The 22,399-nt window shown below is 43.5% G+C and overlaps 1 protein-coding gene across 1 annotated transcript in view; it reads left to right on the forward strand.

The window, feature by feature from the left end:
* drosha (drosha ribonuclease III) overlaps positions 1-22,399 on the forward strand; it is a 152,320-nt gene that overhangs the window by 43,850 nt on the left and 86,071 nt on the right. Inside the window, 3 exon segments of the mRNA XM_061713722.1 lie at positions 1,075-1,174; positions 9,630-9,737; positions 15,877-15,984. Coding sequence (XP_061569706.1) covers positions 1,075-1,174; positions 9,630-9,737; positions 15,877-15,984 — 316 coding nt within the window.

Below are 22,399 nucleotides of genomic sequence, written 5' to 3' on the forward strand. Positions count from 1 at the left end.
TATACAATAAAAAAAAAAAAAAAGTGAAAGGTGCAGCAGTATGAGGTAGACATGGTTATTGAAAGGTGCATTGTTACAGAATATGATTGTGGTTATTATTATTGCACAGTGGTTGATTACTCTGAGACTCTGAGTGATGAGAGTTCATCGGAGCAACAGCTTGGGGGAAGAAACTGTCTCTGAGTCTGGAGGTTTTAGCGTACAGAGCTCTGTAGCGCCGTCCAGAGGGGAGGAGTTCAAACAGACTGTCCTGGGTGTGAGGGGTCTGCAGAGTCCTGGACCGGTACAGGTCCTGGATAGATGGGAGGTTAGTCCCAATTATCCTCTCCACAGACCTAATAAAACAAAAGAAACAAAACAAAGGAACATCACTAGAACAGTAAGTAAGTAAGTAAGAGTAGTGGGAGTGGGAGTAAGTCGATCCAGATTATAGCAGAGTTATTGTTACATTCAGTAAAGAAAATATTTCAAATAAAAGACAGGCTGTCTCCTCTTTACATGTAATAATTGTCCCACTTTCTCCAGAAAGCATCACCCTTGTCCTTCTGCAGTCTCACACTGAAGGTCAACCGTTCCATATTTTGAATGTTGCTTATTATACAGTATTTGTCCATCCGTTGACAGTAGGAGGTTCCTTACGAAGCCAACGCCTCGTTACAGCCTTTTTGCTTGCTGCCATAAAGACTTTCAGTAGATATCTGTCCTCCTTAAATGTTCCCCAGATTAAAGGACAGACAGGTAAATTCAATGTCATAATAACACAGGACTTGCCTCATCCCAAAAAGATTTGAGGGCAGGGCAATCCCAGAATATGTGTCTGTGGTACTTTCTACTTTGGGTCCAACTAAAGTCACCAAAAAACAAAAAACCAAAGAGAAAACGTCAGTTTTGGTGGAAATCTAACACAGTTTTCCCAAGAAAAGTCCCTCCACTGCTGTGAGGCTGTGGTGGTGATTTGTGTGTTTACAATATTAGTCAAATTCTCAGGAGAAATAATGATTCCCAGTTCTGTTTCCCATTTTTGTGTCTTAATATATCCATGTTGCATGACGCCTCCTTGTTTACTCTCCGCAGGTACCAGAAGCTGTGGAAGAGCTACGTGAAACTGCGCCACCTGCTGGCCAACAGCCCCAAGGTCAAGCACATCGACAAGCAGAAGCTGACGCAGAGAGAGGTGGGTCACGACGCTTCCCTTCCTCCTTCCTCCTGACAGGATTATCTAAACCTTTCATATCTGATATGAAAGGTTTCAGCTACGCTACTCGTTTCTTTATTGGTTTTTGTACAGAATCAAACCGAATCACAAGCGCTGAGAACAACAATTACATCCAACAATAGTTATGTTATAACATTCCCTCAGATTCCCCTGATCCCACCCATATCAACCCCCTTCTCCCCGAGTTATCACATTCATTCAGCCATGCACAGATAGAATATTAACCAAAGGGCAAAATTATAATACCTACAAGAAATTAAAATGAATTAATTGAAGAGAAAACAAAAAGATTAATAAACTGTGTTGCCAGATTGGGCAAGTTATTTATTTATTTATATATATATATATATATATATATATATAGAGAGAAAAGTAGAGAAAAAGTAGAAGCGTACACAAACTCACAGATATTTTATTTGCTTTAATCTACTCAATTTAATTGTAGTCTTTGTTTGGAGCCTGAACTTTTTTTGGGCTTTTTAGTGGTTTTGTGAAGCTTGAAATGTATTATGCGTTCAATAATTGACGGTTTTAACATAGATGTATGATTCGGGCTGGTTTTTCATTATTTTGGCTGGTTTTATTTTGTGTTTGGGCTGGAATCTGTCAGATCTGGCAACCTCAAACTCAGTGCTCGATTCCTTAGTGACTTGTCTTTTTGGTCTTCAATTTAGTTTGAATATGGTATTAAAAAGTCTTAAATTTACCTTGGTCAAACCTGTAGACACCCTGGAGTAAAAACTTTATAATTGTATCTCGATAAGGTCAAGTAGGTGAAATAAAGAAATAAAATAAGGATAATAAGGGGGGGGTGGCACTCATCTACTTTCTGCAACAATGGACACTGAGTACCGATTCAATTTCAAATAAAAACAAGAAAACAAACCCGGTACATTTTTTAATAATAAGATAACCTTGTTTGAATTGTAAAATGGGTTTGGCTAAATACAATTGACTTTGACTAAAACTAGACTAAAATGGTCCTGGACAATTCTGACTAAAATAAGACTAAAATGCTCAGACTTTTAGTCGACTGAAACAGAACGACTAAAAGGAGAATGAACGTGACTAAAACTAATAAAAACTAAAATGATAGCTTGACCCAAAGACTAGACTAAAACTAAACACGCTGCCAAAAACCACCCTACTGAGATACGGGAGAGCCGCCGCAGGTAGGAAGGGGTTGAGGTCTGGTATGAAACCTCCATCTAATCCCATGTTGGTTTCCTCTAAATGACATTTGTCTTTGCTTCTGTATTCGAGCTCTTTTGAGATGTGCACTGACAGGAAGTGCTTTTCCTAAACTGATTAGAGATCCGCAGTTTCATTGGAGCGTGTCTGCAGTCATTACTGAGATGCCTGTAACAATCAAACATTAACCATTCATCAGATAAGTCAAGTTATCATCTCCGGACCGAACTATTGTTTTTTTCACGTGTGAAAAATGTGGATCCGTCCCATAATGCATAATTTAGATGAATGTACAGCTCTGAGCTGCGCTGCGGCGCCGAGGCGTGAAGGTCAGCGCCCCGCTGGGGAGGAGGAACGGAAAAGGTTTAGATTTAGTGAAGTAATGACCGTGCAGCCACGGGGAATCCCTCAGACGCAGCGCTGCAGGCGTGCGGCCCGGAGACGCCGCGGCGGCGGATACCGCCTCTCCTCCTGGACCCGCTGATGCAGCCTGAGCCAGTGATGAACAAGAACTCAGAGCTCAATTAGGATGTTTTCCCAGGTAGCTCTGCAGCGGTCCGGGGCTAACAGGCCCTGACAACCCTACTGTCAACCTGCAGAGGAGCAATTATCCGGCCCAAACACGCCGGCTCCAGCCCATCCACCGCCAGCATTAGTCATGTCGGCGTGTCTCGGCTGCCGCGGCAACGTGGCACCACTACTTACTTAACACAGGCGGGCTAACGGTGAAGACTTAAACACCCGTACGCCTGATGGACATCTTCTACAATTAAGGCTCCTGCTGTCAGAGGTGCTAACCGCCGCGGCGGGCCTCTGGCGGCAGCTCCACCTCATTCCTCTTCACACCCCGGAGCCGGCCGAGCTCCGGGGAGGCCGGAGGTGTGCAGCTCCGCCAGGCAGGGATGACGCCTCGCCACCCGTTTCAATATCTCACACTAGAGTTGTGTGTGAGGAGGCGGCGTGGCATCAAGCAGCTGACCGGGCTTCAGTCATTCACACGAGTCCAAGTTTTATTTCCTGGATGTTTCTTCTTTCTCCTTGAGAGTCCAGGTTTTTTTATTTTTTATTAAAGTCCCTGTTTTGGACACAATGAGTGCGTTTACATGGGAAGTTTAATTCCTCTTTAATTCAGAATTAGAATTAAATCCGATTTAAAATGAGTAAAAATTACCATATAAACACCTAATTCCGAATGAAAATGGCTATTCAGAATTAAACTTAATTCCTGGTTTATTCAGATTTTAAATCCGAATAGAATAATTCCACGATCATGTATACACTCATTCCGCTTTAAATTAATTCCAGTCTTTCTGCGCTGCTCATTCCCTTGCCCATCTGTCCGAAGTTTCAAGATGGCAGCACGCAGTAAACTGTATTTGCCAAAGCACGGCGGCAGTAGCTCAGGTGGTAGAGCGGGTCGTCCAAAGAGCGGAAGGGCGGTTCGAATCCCGCTCTGTCCCAGTTTGCTGTCGTAGTGTCCTTGGGCAAGACACCTTACCCAGCTTGCACCGTGTGAATGTGTATGAATGTTTGGTGGTGGTCGGAGGGGCCGTTTGGCGCGGAATGGCAGCCACGCTTCTGTCAGTCTGCCCCAGGGCAGCTGTGGCTACAAACGTAGTTTACCATCACCAGTGAGAATGTGTATGAATGAATAATGGTCTAAGTGTAGCACTTTGAGATTCATTGAATGGAAAGTGCGTTACAAGTTAAATTCATTATTATTCTATCTCCCTCCTCCTCGGCACACGAAAGAAAATCATTGACATGATGTTGTCGCGCTGCTGCTGCTTCAAAAATAAAATCAAAACAAATCCAAAAAGGAATGCTAATAACGTGGTCCTCCATGTTGTTGCTAATCGAGTAAGTTTGTTTTCTTCCGGTAGACGTAAATACGTAAAGATGTCGGCCCCCCTATCCAATCAGAACCTTCCCAACCCCCAGACCTTAAGCAGAATTGGATAAAGCCGATCAAACGTGTTTTCCATGTAAACCTCAATTCGGAATTACTATTTCCATGTAAACTCGAAGGAAAATAGTTTAATTCTGAATTATTTAATTCAGAATAATTAATTCTGAATTAAAAAATATCATGTAACTGTGGCCAATGAAGCCGCTAACCCGAGGTGAAAGATGATCGAATGTCAAACGTTATCTCTAATTTGAACAAGCGCTCAGCCCGAGTCCTCGGAGTCGACGGCAGCAGCACAGCTGCCCCAAATATCCTGGATGTATTTATAGCGTAGATGTGGAGACAAATGACAAGAACAGAGGGAGACTTGAAATAAAATAAAACAGACACCCTAAATGTGGAATGATGCTAAAATAAGGATCTTATTTTGCCCTTCAAGTGTAAACACATTTTACGCAGCTGACTGGCTTTATTTGGATTATATCTCTTTTCACCTAAATGGAAAACATTTCATCCTCCTGAAAAACAACCACATTTTACAATAAAAAAACAAAAGCAAAACACTGCTTCCTAAAGTATTTGGCTTAAGAGTTTGTTGCCAAAAGGAATTTAGAGAATTTGATCGAATAATATAAGTTTTTGTTTTTCTGAAAACTGTAACTATTTGAGTGAACATGATGAAAATGTGTCCCTCAGTTTTGACAAATCTTCCTCTGAGAGACCCACCGCCGCCGCCGCCGCGGTGCTCGTCACGGATCCCGCTGCGACTAAGCCCCTGGATGAACCTGCACTTTCCTCAGCTATTGATTTCTGAGCAGCGTCTTTTGTGCGCGACCTCACCCTGATCCGGAGTAGTAGCGCGTGAAAAAGAAAGTGCCCCCTCTTTCACATGTAACGTTTGATGCTTCAGGACATCAGAGCAGATCGTCTGCTCCTTACAGAGTCTTCAGATTCGTTAAATGCAGATAAACGGCGATGTATAACATATTAAAACCCAACAGAAGTGAATCCCACCAGCGGTCCACAGCCTGCTCTTACAACCTCCCACGAGCTCAGTTTTCATATGATGATATCGTTGTTGTTGTAAATATGTTATCGTCTGCTCTCACAGCCCAGTTCACATAAGGTTGTCAGGATTTTGGACCATCTGCAAAATATGTGTTTGCAATCTGGCCCACGATGGTGAACCGGCGGCCGTGGAAAACCACCTGGATGCTCGTGTCTGCGGCTGAAACGGTGCTGCTAGCAGGCTCGGCTGAAGCTCAGGTCGGCAGGGTTAAGCTGGTTCTCCAGGTGAAACACCCAGAAACCGACTCTGATGGAGTGATAATATACAATTATATAAAAGACGCATTTAAGTGCTAAAGTAGAACCTGTGAAAGGTTCCCTCTGCAGCCTTGCAAGTTGAACAAACCTCATCCGGGTCGTCTCGAGATTTCCTGGAGAAACTCGTAGACCCCCTGAATGTCTGTCTCTTGTGAATAATCTATATTTGTGCAGGAAGACGGGCTCCAGATGGTTTGGAAGTGGCTTCATAGCCCTCTCCAAAGCAACAATTGCTTCTCTGAGATAGTTTCTGATGTTTATCCTCCTCGGCATTCCAGTAAAGTTGCTTTCGTCAACGAAAATTGATTAAAAATATCGTCGTCAACGAACCTTTATCACCTGAGGAAGACGAGACGCAACGAAAATGCTGGTCTAGTGACGATAACGATAATTAAATATATAATGCAATATTGTAGACTAATAAAAACGAGACTAAAATGTAAATTACAAAATAAAAACTCTGCTAAAATGTGTCTGCTGGGTGAAAACCGAATGTGTCGTCGAAAAAGAAAAAGATGGGGAGAAATGCGGAAAAATAAATATGTTGTAAACTCAAATTAGAGTCTTCTGTATCTGGAATGAATGTATTCTTGAGTCTATAAGGTAACAATAATATAATAACAAGATAACCTTGTTTGAATTGTAAAATGGGTTTTACTAAATACAATCTTTGACTAAAACTAGACTAAAATGGTCCTGGACAATTCTGACTAAAATAAGACTAAAATGCTCAGACTTTTAGTCGACTGAAACTTGACCAGACTAAAAGGAGAATGAACGTGACTAAAACTAATAAAAACTAAAATGATAGCTGGACCCAAAGAATTGAAAAAGGCTGACAGAAACAACACTACATCCAACCCATCATATTAGCAAAACCTCTGGCCTGTACTTTATACTGTATCTTTATGGGGTTCTGGCGTATTTTTACAATGATGCTGACTTGATAGATTTCCATATAGGAAGAGGTTCTTTATCTGATCTGAGTCTGAAACAAAAACATGATGTAATATTTCACGCGCTGCTGTTCTTCTGAGGTCGTGTTTCTGTAATTGTAGGAACCTGGAACGAGCAGATGATGTGTGTTTCCTTTAAACAAACACACTGTGTCGGGATTTGTCTGTTTTGACCAGAAGAAAGTCGGTTTCAGCTCCTCCCTGTTTAATTATTTACCCCCCCTCCGTCCTCCGGCCCCCGTAGAAACCACGGTTACGATAAAGTATTCACACATCACTCTCAGTTCTGTCTGATTACTTTCTATTTACAGTAGCTGGCCGTCCGCGGCTGCTTGTGTGTGGCGGCGCGAGGCGGCGAGGCGCGTGGGCGAGAGCGTGTTCTTTTTGATGCACAGTTCAAAGTGGGGTGGCGTTATTTATTCATGCCTTTGTTGTTCTTATTTCCTCGGCGAGTCAAAAAATTCCTGGCGCTCCATTTCAGGCTGATCACGGCCAGCGCAGACGGAGTCGATAGCGTCTCGGCTGACTGGAACACGTGCGTGAGCACACACATTTAGGAGCTGCAGCCTGTCAATACGTCTTCCATCTCGGCTGTTATTTGTAGGACCCTCTTATCTCAGACCGAACCCCCCGCCTCCTCCTCCTCCTCCTCCTCCTCCTCCCGCCCCGATCTTCAGTTATTCGCCGTCAGGCTCCAGTGTGGCGCTGGTGTGTGAGCGTGTGGGCTGTCCGGCTATCTCTGCGAGATCCTATTTGGGTCTTAGTCCCCCGGGGAGGACATTCTGGCTCGGGGTTAAGCCGTGGTCGAGATTAAGATGAAGGGCGCGGTGAGCGAGGCAACATGCCAACGTGCCGGTGCCAGTGATGGTGAATCTGTAACGATGCAGATACGGCTGTGCTTTGATGTGCTGGTACTAAAGGCCAGGCAGGTGCTTCCTACCGAGCTGCTGACCCATACTGTGGTAAAACTATTAAACAAATGACCTAATCATAGTATGTAGATATGAGGTGTTTGGTCAATAACAAAAGTTCATCTCAATACTTTGTTATATAACCTTCGTTGGCAATGACAGAGGTCAAATGTTTTCTGTAAGGCTTCACAAGGTTTCCACACACTGCTGCTGGTATTTTGGCCCGTTCCTCCATGCAGATCTCCTCTAGAGCAGTGATGTTTTGGGTCGCTGGGCAACACGGACATTCAACTCCCTCCAAAGATTTTCTACTGTGTGTGGTTGAGATGTGGAGACTGGCTAGGCCACTCCAGGACCTTGAAATGTGTCTTACCAGGCCACTCCTTCGAGTTAAACCAGGTGCCATTAATACAGGTAACGAGTGGAGGACAGAGAAGCCTCTTAGGCCCCGTTTACACATAGCAAAAACTGTGGTGTTTTCATGCGTTTTGGCCGTTACCAAAAACGATCATTTCTGAAAACTCCGGCCAAAGTGGAGATTTGCAAAAACCCCGTCTTCACGTTTGCTTGTTAACAGAGGGAAACAGACATTTAGGCTTCAGAACGTCACATTATGAGACAGAAACGTCACCAGCGTCATGTGTGCGACCTGTGTTTACATTTTGTTGGCCATCGACAATTTTTTGTTGTATTTTACCTGTTTTATATTCTAAAGTCACACTTAAAAGTAACTCCACTTCTCTGTCACTCCAAATGAAAGACTCTCATTCATCTTGGAAGTAACTGGAAGTTACTCGTGTCATTTGTTGATGTTTTTGTCCAGGATTCTGATTGGCTAGCATGACTTTACGCTTCTCCTTACACTGCCCCCTGCAGGTTTGGCTGCTCATAGCACCTTAACAGCGTATTTATGCAGGTTCGTGGTATTTTTCAAAACGTAGAGGGGGAAATATCAGTTTTTGTAAATACCCGGCTATGTGTAAACGTGGCCTTAAAGAAAAAGTTACAGGTCTGTAAAAGCCAGAAATCTTGCTTGTTTGTAGGTGACCAAATACTTATTTTACCCAGGAATTTACCAATTCATTCAGTAAAAATCCTACAATGTGATTTCCTGGATCCTTTCCCCCCATTCTGTCCCTCATAGTTGTAGTGAACCTATGATTTAAATTACAGGCCTCTCTCATAAAGAATACTAAAGGCCAGGCAGGTGCTTTTGCCTCAGCATCACCGAAACCACCTTCTACCGATCCGCTGACCCATTCTGTGGTAAAACTATAAAACAAATGACCTAATCATAGCAGGTCCAAGTACAACCTCAGATGAACAACATATAGCTTTGAATAATGAATAATGATAATCTAAGTTGCTCTTAGTGGTTCCACGGAGGCTGTTAATCGCCAGCAGGTGTGCAGACGGCCATCAAAGCAGATGTTTTGTGGGTTTGCCAGTCTGGAGCAGGCAGGTGTGCGTGTGAGCGCCGTAAGCAGTGGTCTTAGAGAAAAAGGGCTGGAAATCTTTCTCAGGGAGTGAAAAAAAAAAAAAAATGAATTCAATGTTCTGTGGTGAGAAACATTATTCAGAGTCGAAAGCGTTCGCGAAAGTTGCCAATCTTTGCAGGAGTGGAAGTCTCTGCAAATTTACTCCAAGGTCAGGCGCTGAGAAATACAAACACAAGCGCCCCGGGAGCTGCATCTGCAGCCCTGCAGGCCTCAGCTGGCGCGGGAAAGGTTAGCGTCCATCGATCAGCCTTGGTCCGCAGCCACCGGACCTGGACACGGTTTAGTCATTTAGTCGGCCATGAACTCCTCTCTTACAGAAGAGTGTTGGAGGAGTGAATGTGAGGCTGTGTTTTTAAAGCCAAAGTACGAGCAACTCCACATCAAAAGGAAAGAAAATGAAAGAAGCGAGGTCTCCGAATGCCCCGTTTAAAGTCTGTTCCTCCTCCCTGATGTTTGGTTAGGGAGGCTTTCACGGTGTTGCATTTCTGCTGTTTTTCAGGAAGAATGAAATGAAGGCGGGGTTTCAGCAGGCGGGGCGGCGTCTCGCCGTCGGGAGCCGTCCCTGCAGGCCGCATGCGCTCCGGCGGATCAATAATTGACTTTCCCTGGTTTGTTTGGCAGGAAGCTCTTCAGAAGATCCGTCAGAAGAACACGATGCGCCGCGAGGTGACGGTGGAGCTCAGCAGCCAGGGCTTCTGGAAGACCGGCATCCGCTCCGACGTGTGTCAGGTAACGCCTCCCGAACCCCGGTGCTCGTACCCGGATCTTCAGAGACTCCTACATACAGGGGGGCAAAAAAGTATTTAGTCAGACACCAGTGGTGCACGTTCTCCCACTTAAAAAGATGAGAGGCCTGTAATTTCCATCACAGGTACATCTCAACTATGAGACAAAAATCACATTGTCTGATTTTTAAAGAATCCATTTTCAAATTATAGTGGAAAATAAGTACCGTATTTTCCGGACTATAAGTCACACCAGCCATAAAATGCATAATAAAGAAGAAAAAACATAAGTTGCATTTTTGCGCGAAATTTATTTCATAAAATTCAACACCAAGAACAGACGTGTCGTCTTGAAAGGTAATTTAAAATAAAAATAGAATAGAGGCAACAATAGGCTGAATAATTGTACGGTATGCTTACGTTACATGACTCAACTGAGAATGTGTCTGGTATGTTAACATACAGAGTTATTCAGATAACTATAGCATAAATAACATGCTAAGAAGTTTACCAAACCATCCGGGTCACTCCAAATAACTAAAATCCAATGAAATCTTCATCCTCGGTGTCACTTTTAAACAACTCCACTAACTCCGGAGGTAGAAGATGCGACGCTTCCTCTTCTATCATCGTCAGTTGCAGTTCGCCATCTTGCAGTTTAATGTGAAAATAATATGTGAAATGATATACCGGTAATAATGTGTTAATAATTTCACACACTGTTGCTGGTATTTTGGCCCATTCCTCCAAGCAGATCTCTAGAACTATAACACAGACTTTCAACTCCCTCCAAAGATTTTCTATGTGGTTGAGATGTGGAGACTGGCTAGGCCACTCCACGACCTTGAAATGTTTCTTACCAGGCCACTCCTTCGAGTTAAACCAGGTGCCATTAATACAGGTAACAAGTGGAGGACAGAGGAGCCTCTTAAAGAAGAAGTTACAGGTCTGTGAAAGTCAGAAATCTTGTTTGTTTTCAGGAATTTACCAATTAATTCAATAAAAATCCTTCAATGTGATTTCCTGGATTCTATCCCCCCCATTTTGTTTCTCATAGTTGAAGTTAACCTATAATGAGAATTACAGGCCTCTCATCTTTTTAAGTGGGAGAACTTGCACAATTGGGGATTGACTAAATACTTTTTTATTGGTCTTTTTTGCCACCTTACATCATCCTGGGTCTCTGGAAACCCAGAGACAACGTGTGCCATATTAGACACTTTATAAACTAAATTAAATTACTTCTCAGTATTGACTTTAACAGATTCAGTAAACAGCTTTGACCATAAAAGATGGTACAATATTCAGGGCGATTGATGGACGGTGAAGTTCTGACTCGACTGAGATGACGTGACGCAGGAATGAAAAGATTTTCATTCTCATTTTCCAGCCGCTGGCTGGATGTTAACGAACGTTAGGTTAGTTTTCCTGAGGAACTGACCAGTTACCTTCGTAAGTTTGGTCCCCACTATATATAAATTAAAAAAATAAAAGCCCTCAACCAGATCTTAAACTGCATCCATTAGACAAAATATTCAATTCTGCTGATTAGATCCGAACTAGGAAATAATTTCACTCTTTATCACAGCTAAGACAAAGATGTTATCACTTTCAGATCATATCAACTACAGAATCGACTTCTCTTAAAAGCCGAGCGATGTGTTTAATGAGCATGCTGCTCTGCATGAGCTCGCCATCAGTTCGGTGAGCTTTTCTTCGGAGGCGAGGTCGCTCACAGCGGCGTTCTCTTTAACGCCAAGCCCTGCTTATTACAGTCCTGGCCTGCTGTAATCCGCCTGAGCTAAACAGTTAAATAATTAAAGTTTTATTGTGTGCGTGGAAGGTCTGAAAGGGCTTCAGAAATCCTGCTCAGCAGCTGTCTTGTCAGTTATCACGGTGAGCTCCATCACTGATGGAAGAGATGGTCCACACTGCAAAATCAAAACCTCAGCGATTCATGCTGCTGGTTCTGGCGCACGTCTGCCGAGCTGAGACAGTTTTCACAGACGCCGTCAGAAGCTTCTCCTCTGATCTCTCCACTCGAAACATCACATCTCCATTCAAGTGTCAGAATCTGTGAGGAAAGTGGACTCCCACCGAGCTGCAGCAGTTCCCCCGCGCGTTACGTAGGCTCCGACCCGACGCGTTATTTACATACGACTCAGGGTTCGCTGCACTTTTTCTTTCTATATTTTCTCCTGCTTTCAGGGGAATAAGAGGCGTGTTCAACCTAGAGTTGCATGCATGCAGTTTAGCATGTGCAGCCCTAATGAGAGCTGAGGCATGAGCGCCTTGCTGAGCTCGCTGGAACAAACCGCACACGTGTTTTCTTCGGTTGGCCGACCGCTGCAACGACTTTACTGTACTTTAATATAACAGTATTTCTGGCCTCTTGCTTAGAAGATCTTGGGCGTCGTTTTGTCGGAGCGACGCCCGCTGGTGTGTCGCCCTGCAGCAGATACTCCCGCTCCGGTTTGCACAGGAGTGAGTAAAGTGGCTTTCGTCAACGAAAGTTATGACTAAATATCGTCGTCAACGAACCTTTATCACCTGAGGAAAATGAGACGAGACGCAACGAAAATGCTGGTCATGTGACGATAACGATAATTAAATATATAATGCAATATCGTAGAGGAATAAAAACCAGACTAGAATGTAGATTACAAAATAAAAACTCTAAAATGTGTCTTCATTTTTGTTGACCAAAACGAGACGAAATGTTCTACCAAAGATCCTTAATCTCCATGTTTTCAGTAGTTTCCTCTGGTTTATTTCTGCTGGGTGACGTCACGTCCTCAATCCCAGTCGCTGCAGCGGGGAATCAGATCCAGAAGATGCAGCTGCAGAGTTAGAGGCTGATGCCGTTAACACAGAGCTCTAGGTTCACGTCAATTAAAAACAAAGTTACATAGAGAAACGCGGGGATCTTCTCTGGGGCTGGAGAAGAAGAACCACCATCTTTGGATACACTTTCCTACATAGACGTGGAAAAGAAAACCCAATGTGTCGTTGAAAAAGAAAAAGACGGGGAGAAATGTGGAAAAATAAATATGTTGTAAACTCGAATTAGAGTCTTCTGTATCTGGAATGAGTGTATAAGGTAACAATAATATAATAAAATAACCTTGTTTGAATTGTAAAATGGGTTTGGCTAAATACAATCTTTGACTAAAACTAGACTAAAATGGACAATTCTGACTAAAATAAGACTAAAGTGCTCAGACTTTTAGTCGACTGAAACTTGACACGACAAAAAGGAGAATGAACGTGACTAAAACTAATAAAAACTAAAATGATAGCTTGACCCAAAGACTAGGAGTGACGGGAAGTTCTCTCCTGGCAAGCCGGACCTCCCTTAGAGCAACGTCTGACAAAGAAGAATCCGATCCATAATTGCTGTCAAATGTTATTTGCCTCAAGCTGCGGCGCGACTACTAATTGCTGCAAAACTAATTTCATTTAGAGCTGCAGTGCGGCGCTCGGCGATGGGGACGAGAGATGGCCAACCGATTCCTCACTGTAAAAGCAGCCGGGTCGCCTCAGTGGCGAGGCTCCGTCAAAGACCGGACCGAGCAGTAGAGGCGTCTCAGAATATGCTCTTATTCGGTTACTTGAGTGAAGGGAAGCAAAGGCGAAGGACAAAGGAGCCCTTATGAAGTCTCCTGAAATAGACAAATGTAGATTTATTCAATGAATGTAGCTTGTAAAGGGATGAAGACACGGGGAGATTTATAGTGGTGCATTTCCACCAAAAAGTAGTCACATCCCTCTTCCATGAAATAACTTTAATCTGATAAAAGTAAATTGCATCCAAAATGATTTATTCTACGTTTAGTGCTAGTTGGAGCATCTGCAGCTTTATAACAGCCTGGCCGGTCATAGCCTGGTTCCTCCGGCATCAACTGTATTTCCAGAGGCAGAACCAAGAGAACCAGACAGAACCACAATGACTGGCCTGGCTTTATGAAGACTGATAACAAGATAATAAATGTGTCACATCGTCGTCGTACTGAGGGATCTCAGCTTTTGACACCTTCAGTGTCGGCCAATGAATTTTCGTTCTGGAAAAGAAAAATGTCACGTTGAATAAACATCTACATTAACTACTTTTTATTTTTTATTACTACCAACATGAAAAATACACGTATAACAAGCACCTCCCAAATATACACACAACAAAGGGAGGGCATTACTAGACAACAGGTGGGGTTTCAAAGTGTGCATATTATTTACATTTAAGCTGGTATTGGTTTCCAATGTGTGTGTGTGTGATTGATTTGTTTGGTTCTTAAAAAAAAATTAAATAAAAAACAGGTCAAATGGAAATTCAGATAGAACTTCAATGGAAAGATGGGGATTGTTCCCTCTTTCTTTACAAGCCAATTTAATTTTATCGAATTTTTTTATTGAATTGTGTGTGTGTGTGCGTGTTAATTAATTTGTTTGGTTCTCGAAAAAAATTAAAATAAAAAAATAGGGCGATTGGTTGTCAGGCAAAACAGAAATTAAAATTCAAAATAAATAAATAAATAAAAATTAAGACAGATGACAAATCAGGTGTGTAGAAAGTTGATGAGTGGCAGCCAGATGGAGAGTGTTGGGTGTGATAATCCATGGAGATGTGGTCCATGAGTAAGTTTTCCCATTGTGCTATTTATTTCTTTCTTGTATTTCCAGTTCATGAGGATAGTTTTCTTGGTGATAGTTAGGGCTGCAAGGATTCATTTACTATTTTCGACGGTGACAAAATTGTCAATTCCTGTGTTAAAGTTACAAGAATCACATAAAGACTCGTAGGTTCTAATTAAAACTAAACTGCAGGAGAACAACATGATCTTACGTGTCACAACGACGTCAAAGTGAGGGATCTCGGCTTTTGACACCTTTGGTGTCGGCCAATGAATTTTAGTTCGGGAAAAGCAAAATTACAAGTTGAATAAACATCTACATTTACTATTTTCTTTTTTTTTTTATAAATAGATTTTTTTTTAAATTTTTATTATTACCAACATGAAAAATACACATATAACAAGCACCTCCCAAATATACACACAACAAAGGGAGGGCATTACAATTGTGCTATGTTTATTTATTTCTTGTAAATTTACATTTACTATTTTCGATGGTGACAAAATTGTCAATTCCTGTGTTAAAAGTTACACGAATCAAATCGACTCGTAGGTTCTAATTAAAGCTAAAGAACAACATGATCTTAACGAGAGTTAAAGTGCACCGCACGCATGCATGTCATTTATTTATTTATTATTTTTAGTCAAATGGAAAAAAAAAACAAAACAAGCTGCCGGCCGGGTTGGCCGGAGTCCAAACCCCCCAAACATCCTCTGTGATGATGGTAAATTAGAACTTTGCCACCTTTTAATTACTCTAACGAGCCCCCGCCCGGCGTCTCGGCACGTTCACCACTCAGGCAGCCGTCAGGACGGCCGGAGCGGCCGACACGACCGCAGCCTGCCTTTGTTTAATTGGCTGCTTAACAAGGCCCGGGGACCGTGTCATGGCGGCCCCCCCAGACCCCCCCCATGGCCTCGGGGCTACGTGACGGCGCCGCCCGTAGCCTCCGGGCCTCGGGGCTCGCCCTCCCCAGCAGCACTAATTAAAACATGCACCAGTCCCCCCCATCTCCCGTGTGGTGGCACGGGGTTAATGTGTGTACGCCGACCCCCCCACAACCCCGCCGCCTCTCCATTAGCCGTTCTGTACATCGGCTGTCTCGCCTTTATTACTCGGTTGCTGACTTGTTGCCGGCTGGTTCCTCGTTCCCTTCCCCTGTCAGTGTTTGCTCAGACGTAAGAGAGTCCAGCTTGTCAGATTGGGCTTGGATTCCACTGTCCTGTCCAAATGTGACCCCCCCCTCCCTTTCATCCGCTCTCACTCTGCAGCAATTGGGTTTTTGATTATTTCATCTCTCTGTTGCAGAGCCTCGCTTAATAAATAATGACGGGGCTGATTGATTTCTCCCTCCGACCAACCTCTTCATCACGCTTTTCCCTCAAAACACGTTCCCATCACTGTTTTCTCACACGACACATGATCCCCCCTCTCTCTCTCTCCGTCCTGTTTCCTGGAATTGTTTTTTTTCCCTTTTTTCATTTTTTGACGGTTTTCTCGCTGTTCTTCCACAGCACGCCATGATGCTGCCCGTCCTCACCCATCACATCCGCTACCACCAGTGTCTGATGCACCTGGACAAGCTGATCGGCTACGTCTTCAAGGAGCGCTGCCTCCTTCAGGTGAGGCGCCGTCACAGCAACAGCTCACAGGCACAGGCTGCATTATTTACAGGCTGGCATGGCTGATAACTAGGGGTGTAACAATATATATCGTGCCACAAAATTTTGCGATACAAAAACGATACGTGTTGTGGAGGTGACAAACTGTAGCGCGATATTGGGGCAAATTTATCCAGTCAATACAAGCAGACGCGGATTTCTTTTTCAATGTAGTGATTTTGTTTTAACACAAGAGGGCGCTCAGGGCTAGTGGGTGACTACTCTGCGCCGCATCCCCCTCTCCCATCTTTCCAATGCCTGTTGTTTCAGTGGAGTGTGTAGCGCGTAGGATTTATAAGTAGAATGGAGAACAACGTAGCAATAGAAGACGCCACGCCACATTTAAGTCACCGGTATGGCGGCATTTTGGATTTCAAATTTTGGATAGAAACGACGACCGAGTGGCAAACATTGTAAGAGAACCCTGCCCTACACCGCAGCTAACACTAGCAACATGCAAAGCCACATGCAGCGCCATCGCAGTGAAATGTGAATGATATAATATAAATATAAATGGATATGCTAATATTCCTGAAGAAGAATATGTCCATCTCTCAGGCTGGGAGCATGTGGCTCTTAGCTCTGTCAGAAGGTAAATAACAGTCATGTTGCATTTTGAGTTTGGGACTTTTCATAGTTTATTTATTTACTTTTATTTATTTATTTAATTTTAGTTGTTAAATTTCTGGAAAAGAAAAAAGTCAAATCATACATGAGAGAAACTATTCAGTTTGTGGCAAAATATTTGTATTGTATGAAACTGAAGATGCATAATGCAAACCTGACATTTACTTTTAGTTCAGTTTGTGGAAAATGGTTGGCCTGGCTTTCTCTTTAAAACTTAAACAGTTATAAAGCATTACAAACTGTAACAATAGGGCAAACTCACAGCAAATTACATTTTTTCCAGTCATATGTTCCTCATTCAAGATTGTTAAAAAAAATACTGCTATAATATCGTATCGTGACCTCAATATCGTGTATCGTACCGTATCGTGGGATTAGTGTATCGTTACACCCCTACTGATAACTAACATGATACATAACGGCAGCTAAGTCCTGGCAGTTCCTCCAGGTCGGATAGAAAAAGTAAACATTCAGCTCAGGAGCTTGTTATGTGCAGAAATCCAGGGAGCACCATTCCCCTCATTACTGAGCCCAATCCACCTCTGCAGGGACTGTTCAGGTGAAAACGGGGGCTCAGGAGTCACAAACACTCCGGCCTTAGTTGTATCTCTGCAGCGAGCCGCAGTGACAGTAGTCAGGACAACAACAGCCTCCCCTGTCAGGTCTGTAGCCTGCAGCCGTGTGCTCTCGGAGAAAAGCCCCCACGGCTGCCTCCAGCCATATTGAAGAGCTGTCATAAGCTGATACATTAGAAATCCATGTGTTGTAGCTTATACATAGTTAAAAAGGGGAAGGATGCATTAAGATTCGCTCAAGGCTCCGCGCATGTTTCCCTGCGTGCTCCGCTGCTCTTAGCGTGTTGCTGGCATCGATTGATGACTGGCCTTTTTGTTGTTTGCATAACGACGACCTGTCATTATGAGCGCTAAAAGGAAACGCAGGGCCCCTTACATCACGCAGGAGCCCATTCCGGCCTCTCAGGGAGAAGTTAATGGATCTCTCCGCCCTTTTTTTCCCCTCATTCAATTGCTTCACCTTACACAGATGACAAACAGACAAAAGGAAAACAATCATGTTGACATAGCAGCTCATGATCAGGCTCTGCTAGCGATTCCATCTGCAGAGACGGTGAAGCCGCGGCACTGCTGGGTTGTGTGTGGACGAAGCCGGGACTGTCAGCATTTATAAAAAAGGACAAAAAATCTTAGTAAAAAACCACATTCATTTCAGACTTGTAACATTTTTGAAAAATAACGTAAATTTTTAAGCCTCCAAAATTTGAAAACCTTCAGATATGCCTGCACTGTGTACAAAACCCTTCATGGTCTTGCACCTCCGCCTCTGAAACAGTTCTTCAGAAGGAAATCTGTGGGTGGTATGAACACTCAGGCGTGTGATAGACGAGACTGTGAGATTCCCCATAAAAGTACCACCTTTGGGATGAATATTTATCTGTTGTAGGCGGGAAAATCTGGAACAGCCTTCCAGCTACAATAGAGGGAATACGCATGACGTCACAGATGCGACTTCACAGCAGGTTACACTCACTGAGTGGCAGAAAGACTGAGTGGCAGCGTAAACTTTCAGTTTGAGCACTCAAACATCTAAAATGGGAAAGAGCTGTTGTGCGATCGACTGTACTCATAGATTTAGCAAGAAATCTGAGTTATTGTTTTACAGCCTGCCGAAAAATAAGCTTAAGAGAGACAAATGGATTTCTGCAATTCGCAGAAAACAACTGGATTCCAGGCACCGAAACATGGATTTGCGGTTCCCATTTTGTATCAGGTAATGTGGGATTTTTGGGTAGCTAACGTTAAACGGTCAAATCATAAAGTTCGGTGTCCTCATCACTTTAATTTCTACAACAAATCCTGCCTTGAAGTCGGACCAAGCGTCAAGACTTTTGTATGCCTTCAAGCTTTACTTCGTGTATTTCCCCGGCGTAGAAATTAAGTACATATAAATATCAGGAAACTGGATTCGTGGCCAAATATTAATGTCCATGGACCACTGGTTCTTCAGGTAACTGTACGGGTCACTGTCAAGTCCAACTGCATTTAATTTAAGCCGATAATCGGCTGTTATCCTGTCTTCTCCATAGTTTCTCCGACTAGTTGCAGCTGATTTTGCCACCCTCTATTAGGCATTGTCCCTCATACTCTTCCTTTAAGGGAAATCTCAAGGAATGGCTTAAAACGTCTCAAATCTGTGATCATTATTCGTTTATTGTATTAACAATTGCAGTGCGATTTTTAATTGTTGTTGATATTGTGTGTCGTGTAATGTTGCTTGTATCTTTTTACTGAGTCTTGCAGGGGGACTGCCAATGCAAATTAGCCTTTAGGCTACAATTGGGTATACAGTAATCCCTCATTTTTCGCGGGGGTTAAGTTCCAAAAAGAACCCGTGATCGGTGAAGTCTGCGAAATAGATTAAGTAGTAGTTTGTTTGCTTTTTTTTACAATTATTATAAAAGGCTTCAAATTGCGGAGATCCGCCCCGCCCCACCGCCACCCGATTAATTGGATTTGAACCGGAGAAAATGAAAAATTATTATGAAAAACAATACAATAAGTACAGTAGGACAAATTGTGACTTGCACGTATTTCACCGCTCTTCTGATGCCGCCGCATCCTGACTCGCTCTGTAGTGTCTTTTTCTTCTAAAGCCCGCAGTGCAGGTGTGTTTTTTCCGGAGAAGAACATAGTTATGGGTCGTTGTTGTCGCTCTTTTTTTCTTCAGGACAAAAAGATTCTTATAAACCGACATATTTGAGAACTGTAATTAACGATTCATCGAAGAGTCCCGCTCTTGAGCTGCTGCTGAAATTCATTGGCCGTTCTCAGCTTGTTGCTAAGCGACCACCGTTATTGACACAGGAAGTGAAGAAGCGGGGAGACTGTTTAGCCAATCAGAATGCAGAACATGATGCACAATGAAAATCCGCAAAGCAGCGAGACTTGAAAGGTGAACCGCATTATAGCGAGGGATTACTGTATTTACATTTTTAAATGTTTATCAATGTACAATGTCCCTCTACACAAAATAAAGTGGAAAAAATAAAAGATTTCACCGCCGCGGGGACGGAAATGACCCGGGTAGGGAGCCATCACCACCGGGCTCGCAGCACCTTCCTCATCAGTGACATGCTGCACAGACGGAGTCGGCTGCAGGAGTGCAGTCGTGCTCGTCGAGCTCGGAAGACTTCCTCCGAGTAGCGACAGATTCACCATCACTTCTCATTTGCCTCCACCCTGATGGGCCGATCACATTTAATGAGATGATTGTTTTCCAATGACAGCCCCTTCATTACAGCCCAGACAATCTGGTGCCACCCACTGATTACGGTACAAATAAGTTGTACTATGATAGAGGATGCGTGCGCTTTAATTAAATCCTCTTCACGGGTGTGTAACGTGCGGGTGAGAGGGTTTCTTCTTCTTTTTCAAGGAGTATTCCACTCAAATCATCTTTTGAATCTGTAGTTCACACGCCTGAGGCATGAGAGGAGGGTCGGCCGTTGCCTTCAAATCCGTAAATTGGCAGCTTTTAGCAGCAAAAGTTCAGATATGGACAGCAGTGTTTGTAAGAATAACTGCACGGCTTGGGAGGTTTCTGAAAACCTGTAAATCCAAAGTCCTGAATTAAAATCTTTAATTTATTAACAAAACGGCTCGGTACCAACCTGATATACAGCTGTAAGGGACAATAGAAAGTAAAATAAAGTTTTGTTTTGATGTAATTTCACAGGTGAAATGAGTATTTATATCTGTGCACCAAATGGTAGCACATAAGTGCACAATATCACCTTGTAACTTCCGGTTTGATTCAACGGGTGGAGAAGCAGCCGAGTCCGTAACGACAGCATCCAGCTTTGGCATTATGTTGCAGATGTGATGGTATTTTACGCTGAAATGCTCTGCGGTGGCACCAATGTTGCTGAATGTGACACAAGTAGCTCATGAAAGATTTAAGGAGCCATCGGGTGAAAGGGCAGCGTTCAACTCTGGAGTTTGCAAAGTTGTTGAGTTCAAGCGCTCGTCCATCACTGAGAAGTCCGGTTTTACGGCTCAGTCGAGCCTCTGAAGTGGTCGTACAGTTGGCTGGAACGGCTCCCCCGAGCCTCGGAGAGCCACTAAACGTGTTCATGTAAGCCGGAGGAAGTGCAGTCAGTCAGCTTTACGACAGACATTTGGGCCTCTGACTGGAGTCGGGTTTGTACCAGTACTCACACGAAAAATGAGAAAGCTTTTCTGTTAAATTGACTCTGGAAATTACAAATGGTCTAATATATACTCCTTTCTTTGTGATATACCAAACTTTGTCAAGAACTTCACTGAAAATGGGAAATTCAATCATGTTAGAAGTCGGAGGTTCCTTCCAAGTGTGATCTCCATTTGTAGTTGGAGGCTGCTGCTGTGAACCCTCGGACGCGCTCCGAGGAGCTTTCACTGGGAGTAAAAGTGTCCAATCTTTGGCAGCAAAGACGAAGCAATCCATCTGAGAGAGAGCAGGAACGTTAAGAGATGCTAAATCAACACTTTAGTTCATTTTGAGACCAGGAGCACAGTGGTGAGCTCAGCAACATCTCGGTGTAGACGTCTTCACGAGACAACGCCAGGGAGGAGGAGGAGGAGTATCCTCCTCATGATGAATAAAACCCCCCTGCAACATCCGGCTTAGTGAAAGCACGTACAGTATATCCAAGTTCATGCCAGCCTCATGTGAGTTTAAACGCACAAATCAGTTCACTGCAGAGCTGAGATAAGACTGAGACAGTGGATACCAGCTTTCTTCCTCTGGTGGTCGTTGATGATGCAACGGTTAATAGTAGCAGCTGGATGAAATACAAGCAGACAAATGCAGCTGATTGGACTCTGATTGACAGTTCAGCTGGACTGTGACCCCAAATATGTATTGGAAAAGGTTTAAGGTAAAGAAGAGGAGTCTGCCGTCTTATCTCGTAGTGCTGAAGACAAACCTGCAGTCAAAGACCCACAGCAGTCGGCCAGTGCGGGCCGGGCGGAGCTGCACAAAGGAAGAAAACACCTTTCTATGGGTTATCTTTGTCGGGCCTTTTAGATTAAATGTTGTGCTTTTCAAATATATACAATAAACAAATAGTCAGTGTCCAAATATTTCCACATTTTGCAGTTTCATTCCAGGGTTCCTCCACTTTCCTCATATAGAGGCTCCTCTCTATTGTCACTACTGTGTGAGAGTGATTCAGATTAATGAATTACCTGATTACCTGTTCACCTTGTCATCCAGGTCTGTTCACGTCTGTTAATGGGCCATTAAATTAACTCTGATATGTTGGAGCAGGTAAAAGGTATCGAGTAATGTTAACATTAGCGAGGCCCCTCGGCCCTCGTCAGCCGTTTCCCAGTAGGAACCCCCGACACAGCGAGCTACCGCCCCGCACCACTAGGGGGCAATAACGCCGACCAGCAAAGGTGTTTAAGGAGCTCCGAACATGTTGCTTTCGTTTCTCTGAGCTGGGACTCATCCAGAACCAGCTCCGCTGGGTTTAGGTGATTGTTGCGGCCCATTTCCTCCTCCTCCTCTGTTAGATCGTTCTCACTCCGGCACTGTGGTAGGACTTGGACCCACCGGAGGAAGGGGAACCTTCCCACTAATCTACTTTTCCTGCTTAATGGCTGTTTCAGGACTGGTTTCTTTGCAGGAATTCAACTGTAAAGGCTGATTTATAAAGGCCAGTCCTTTTGTGCAGACTAATACGAAT

This window comes from Cololabis saira, chromosome 22 (genome assembly GCF_033807715.1).
Source record: "Cololabis saira isolate AMF1-May2022 chromosome 22, fColSai1.1, whole genome shotgun sequence".
Classification (NCBI taxonomy): domain Eukaryota; kingdom Metazoa; phylum Chordata; class Actinopteri; order Beloniformes; family Belonidae; genus Cololabis; species Cololabis saira.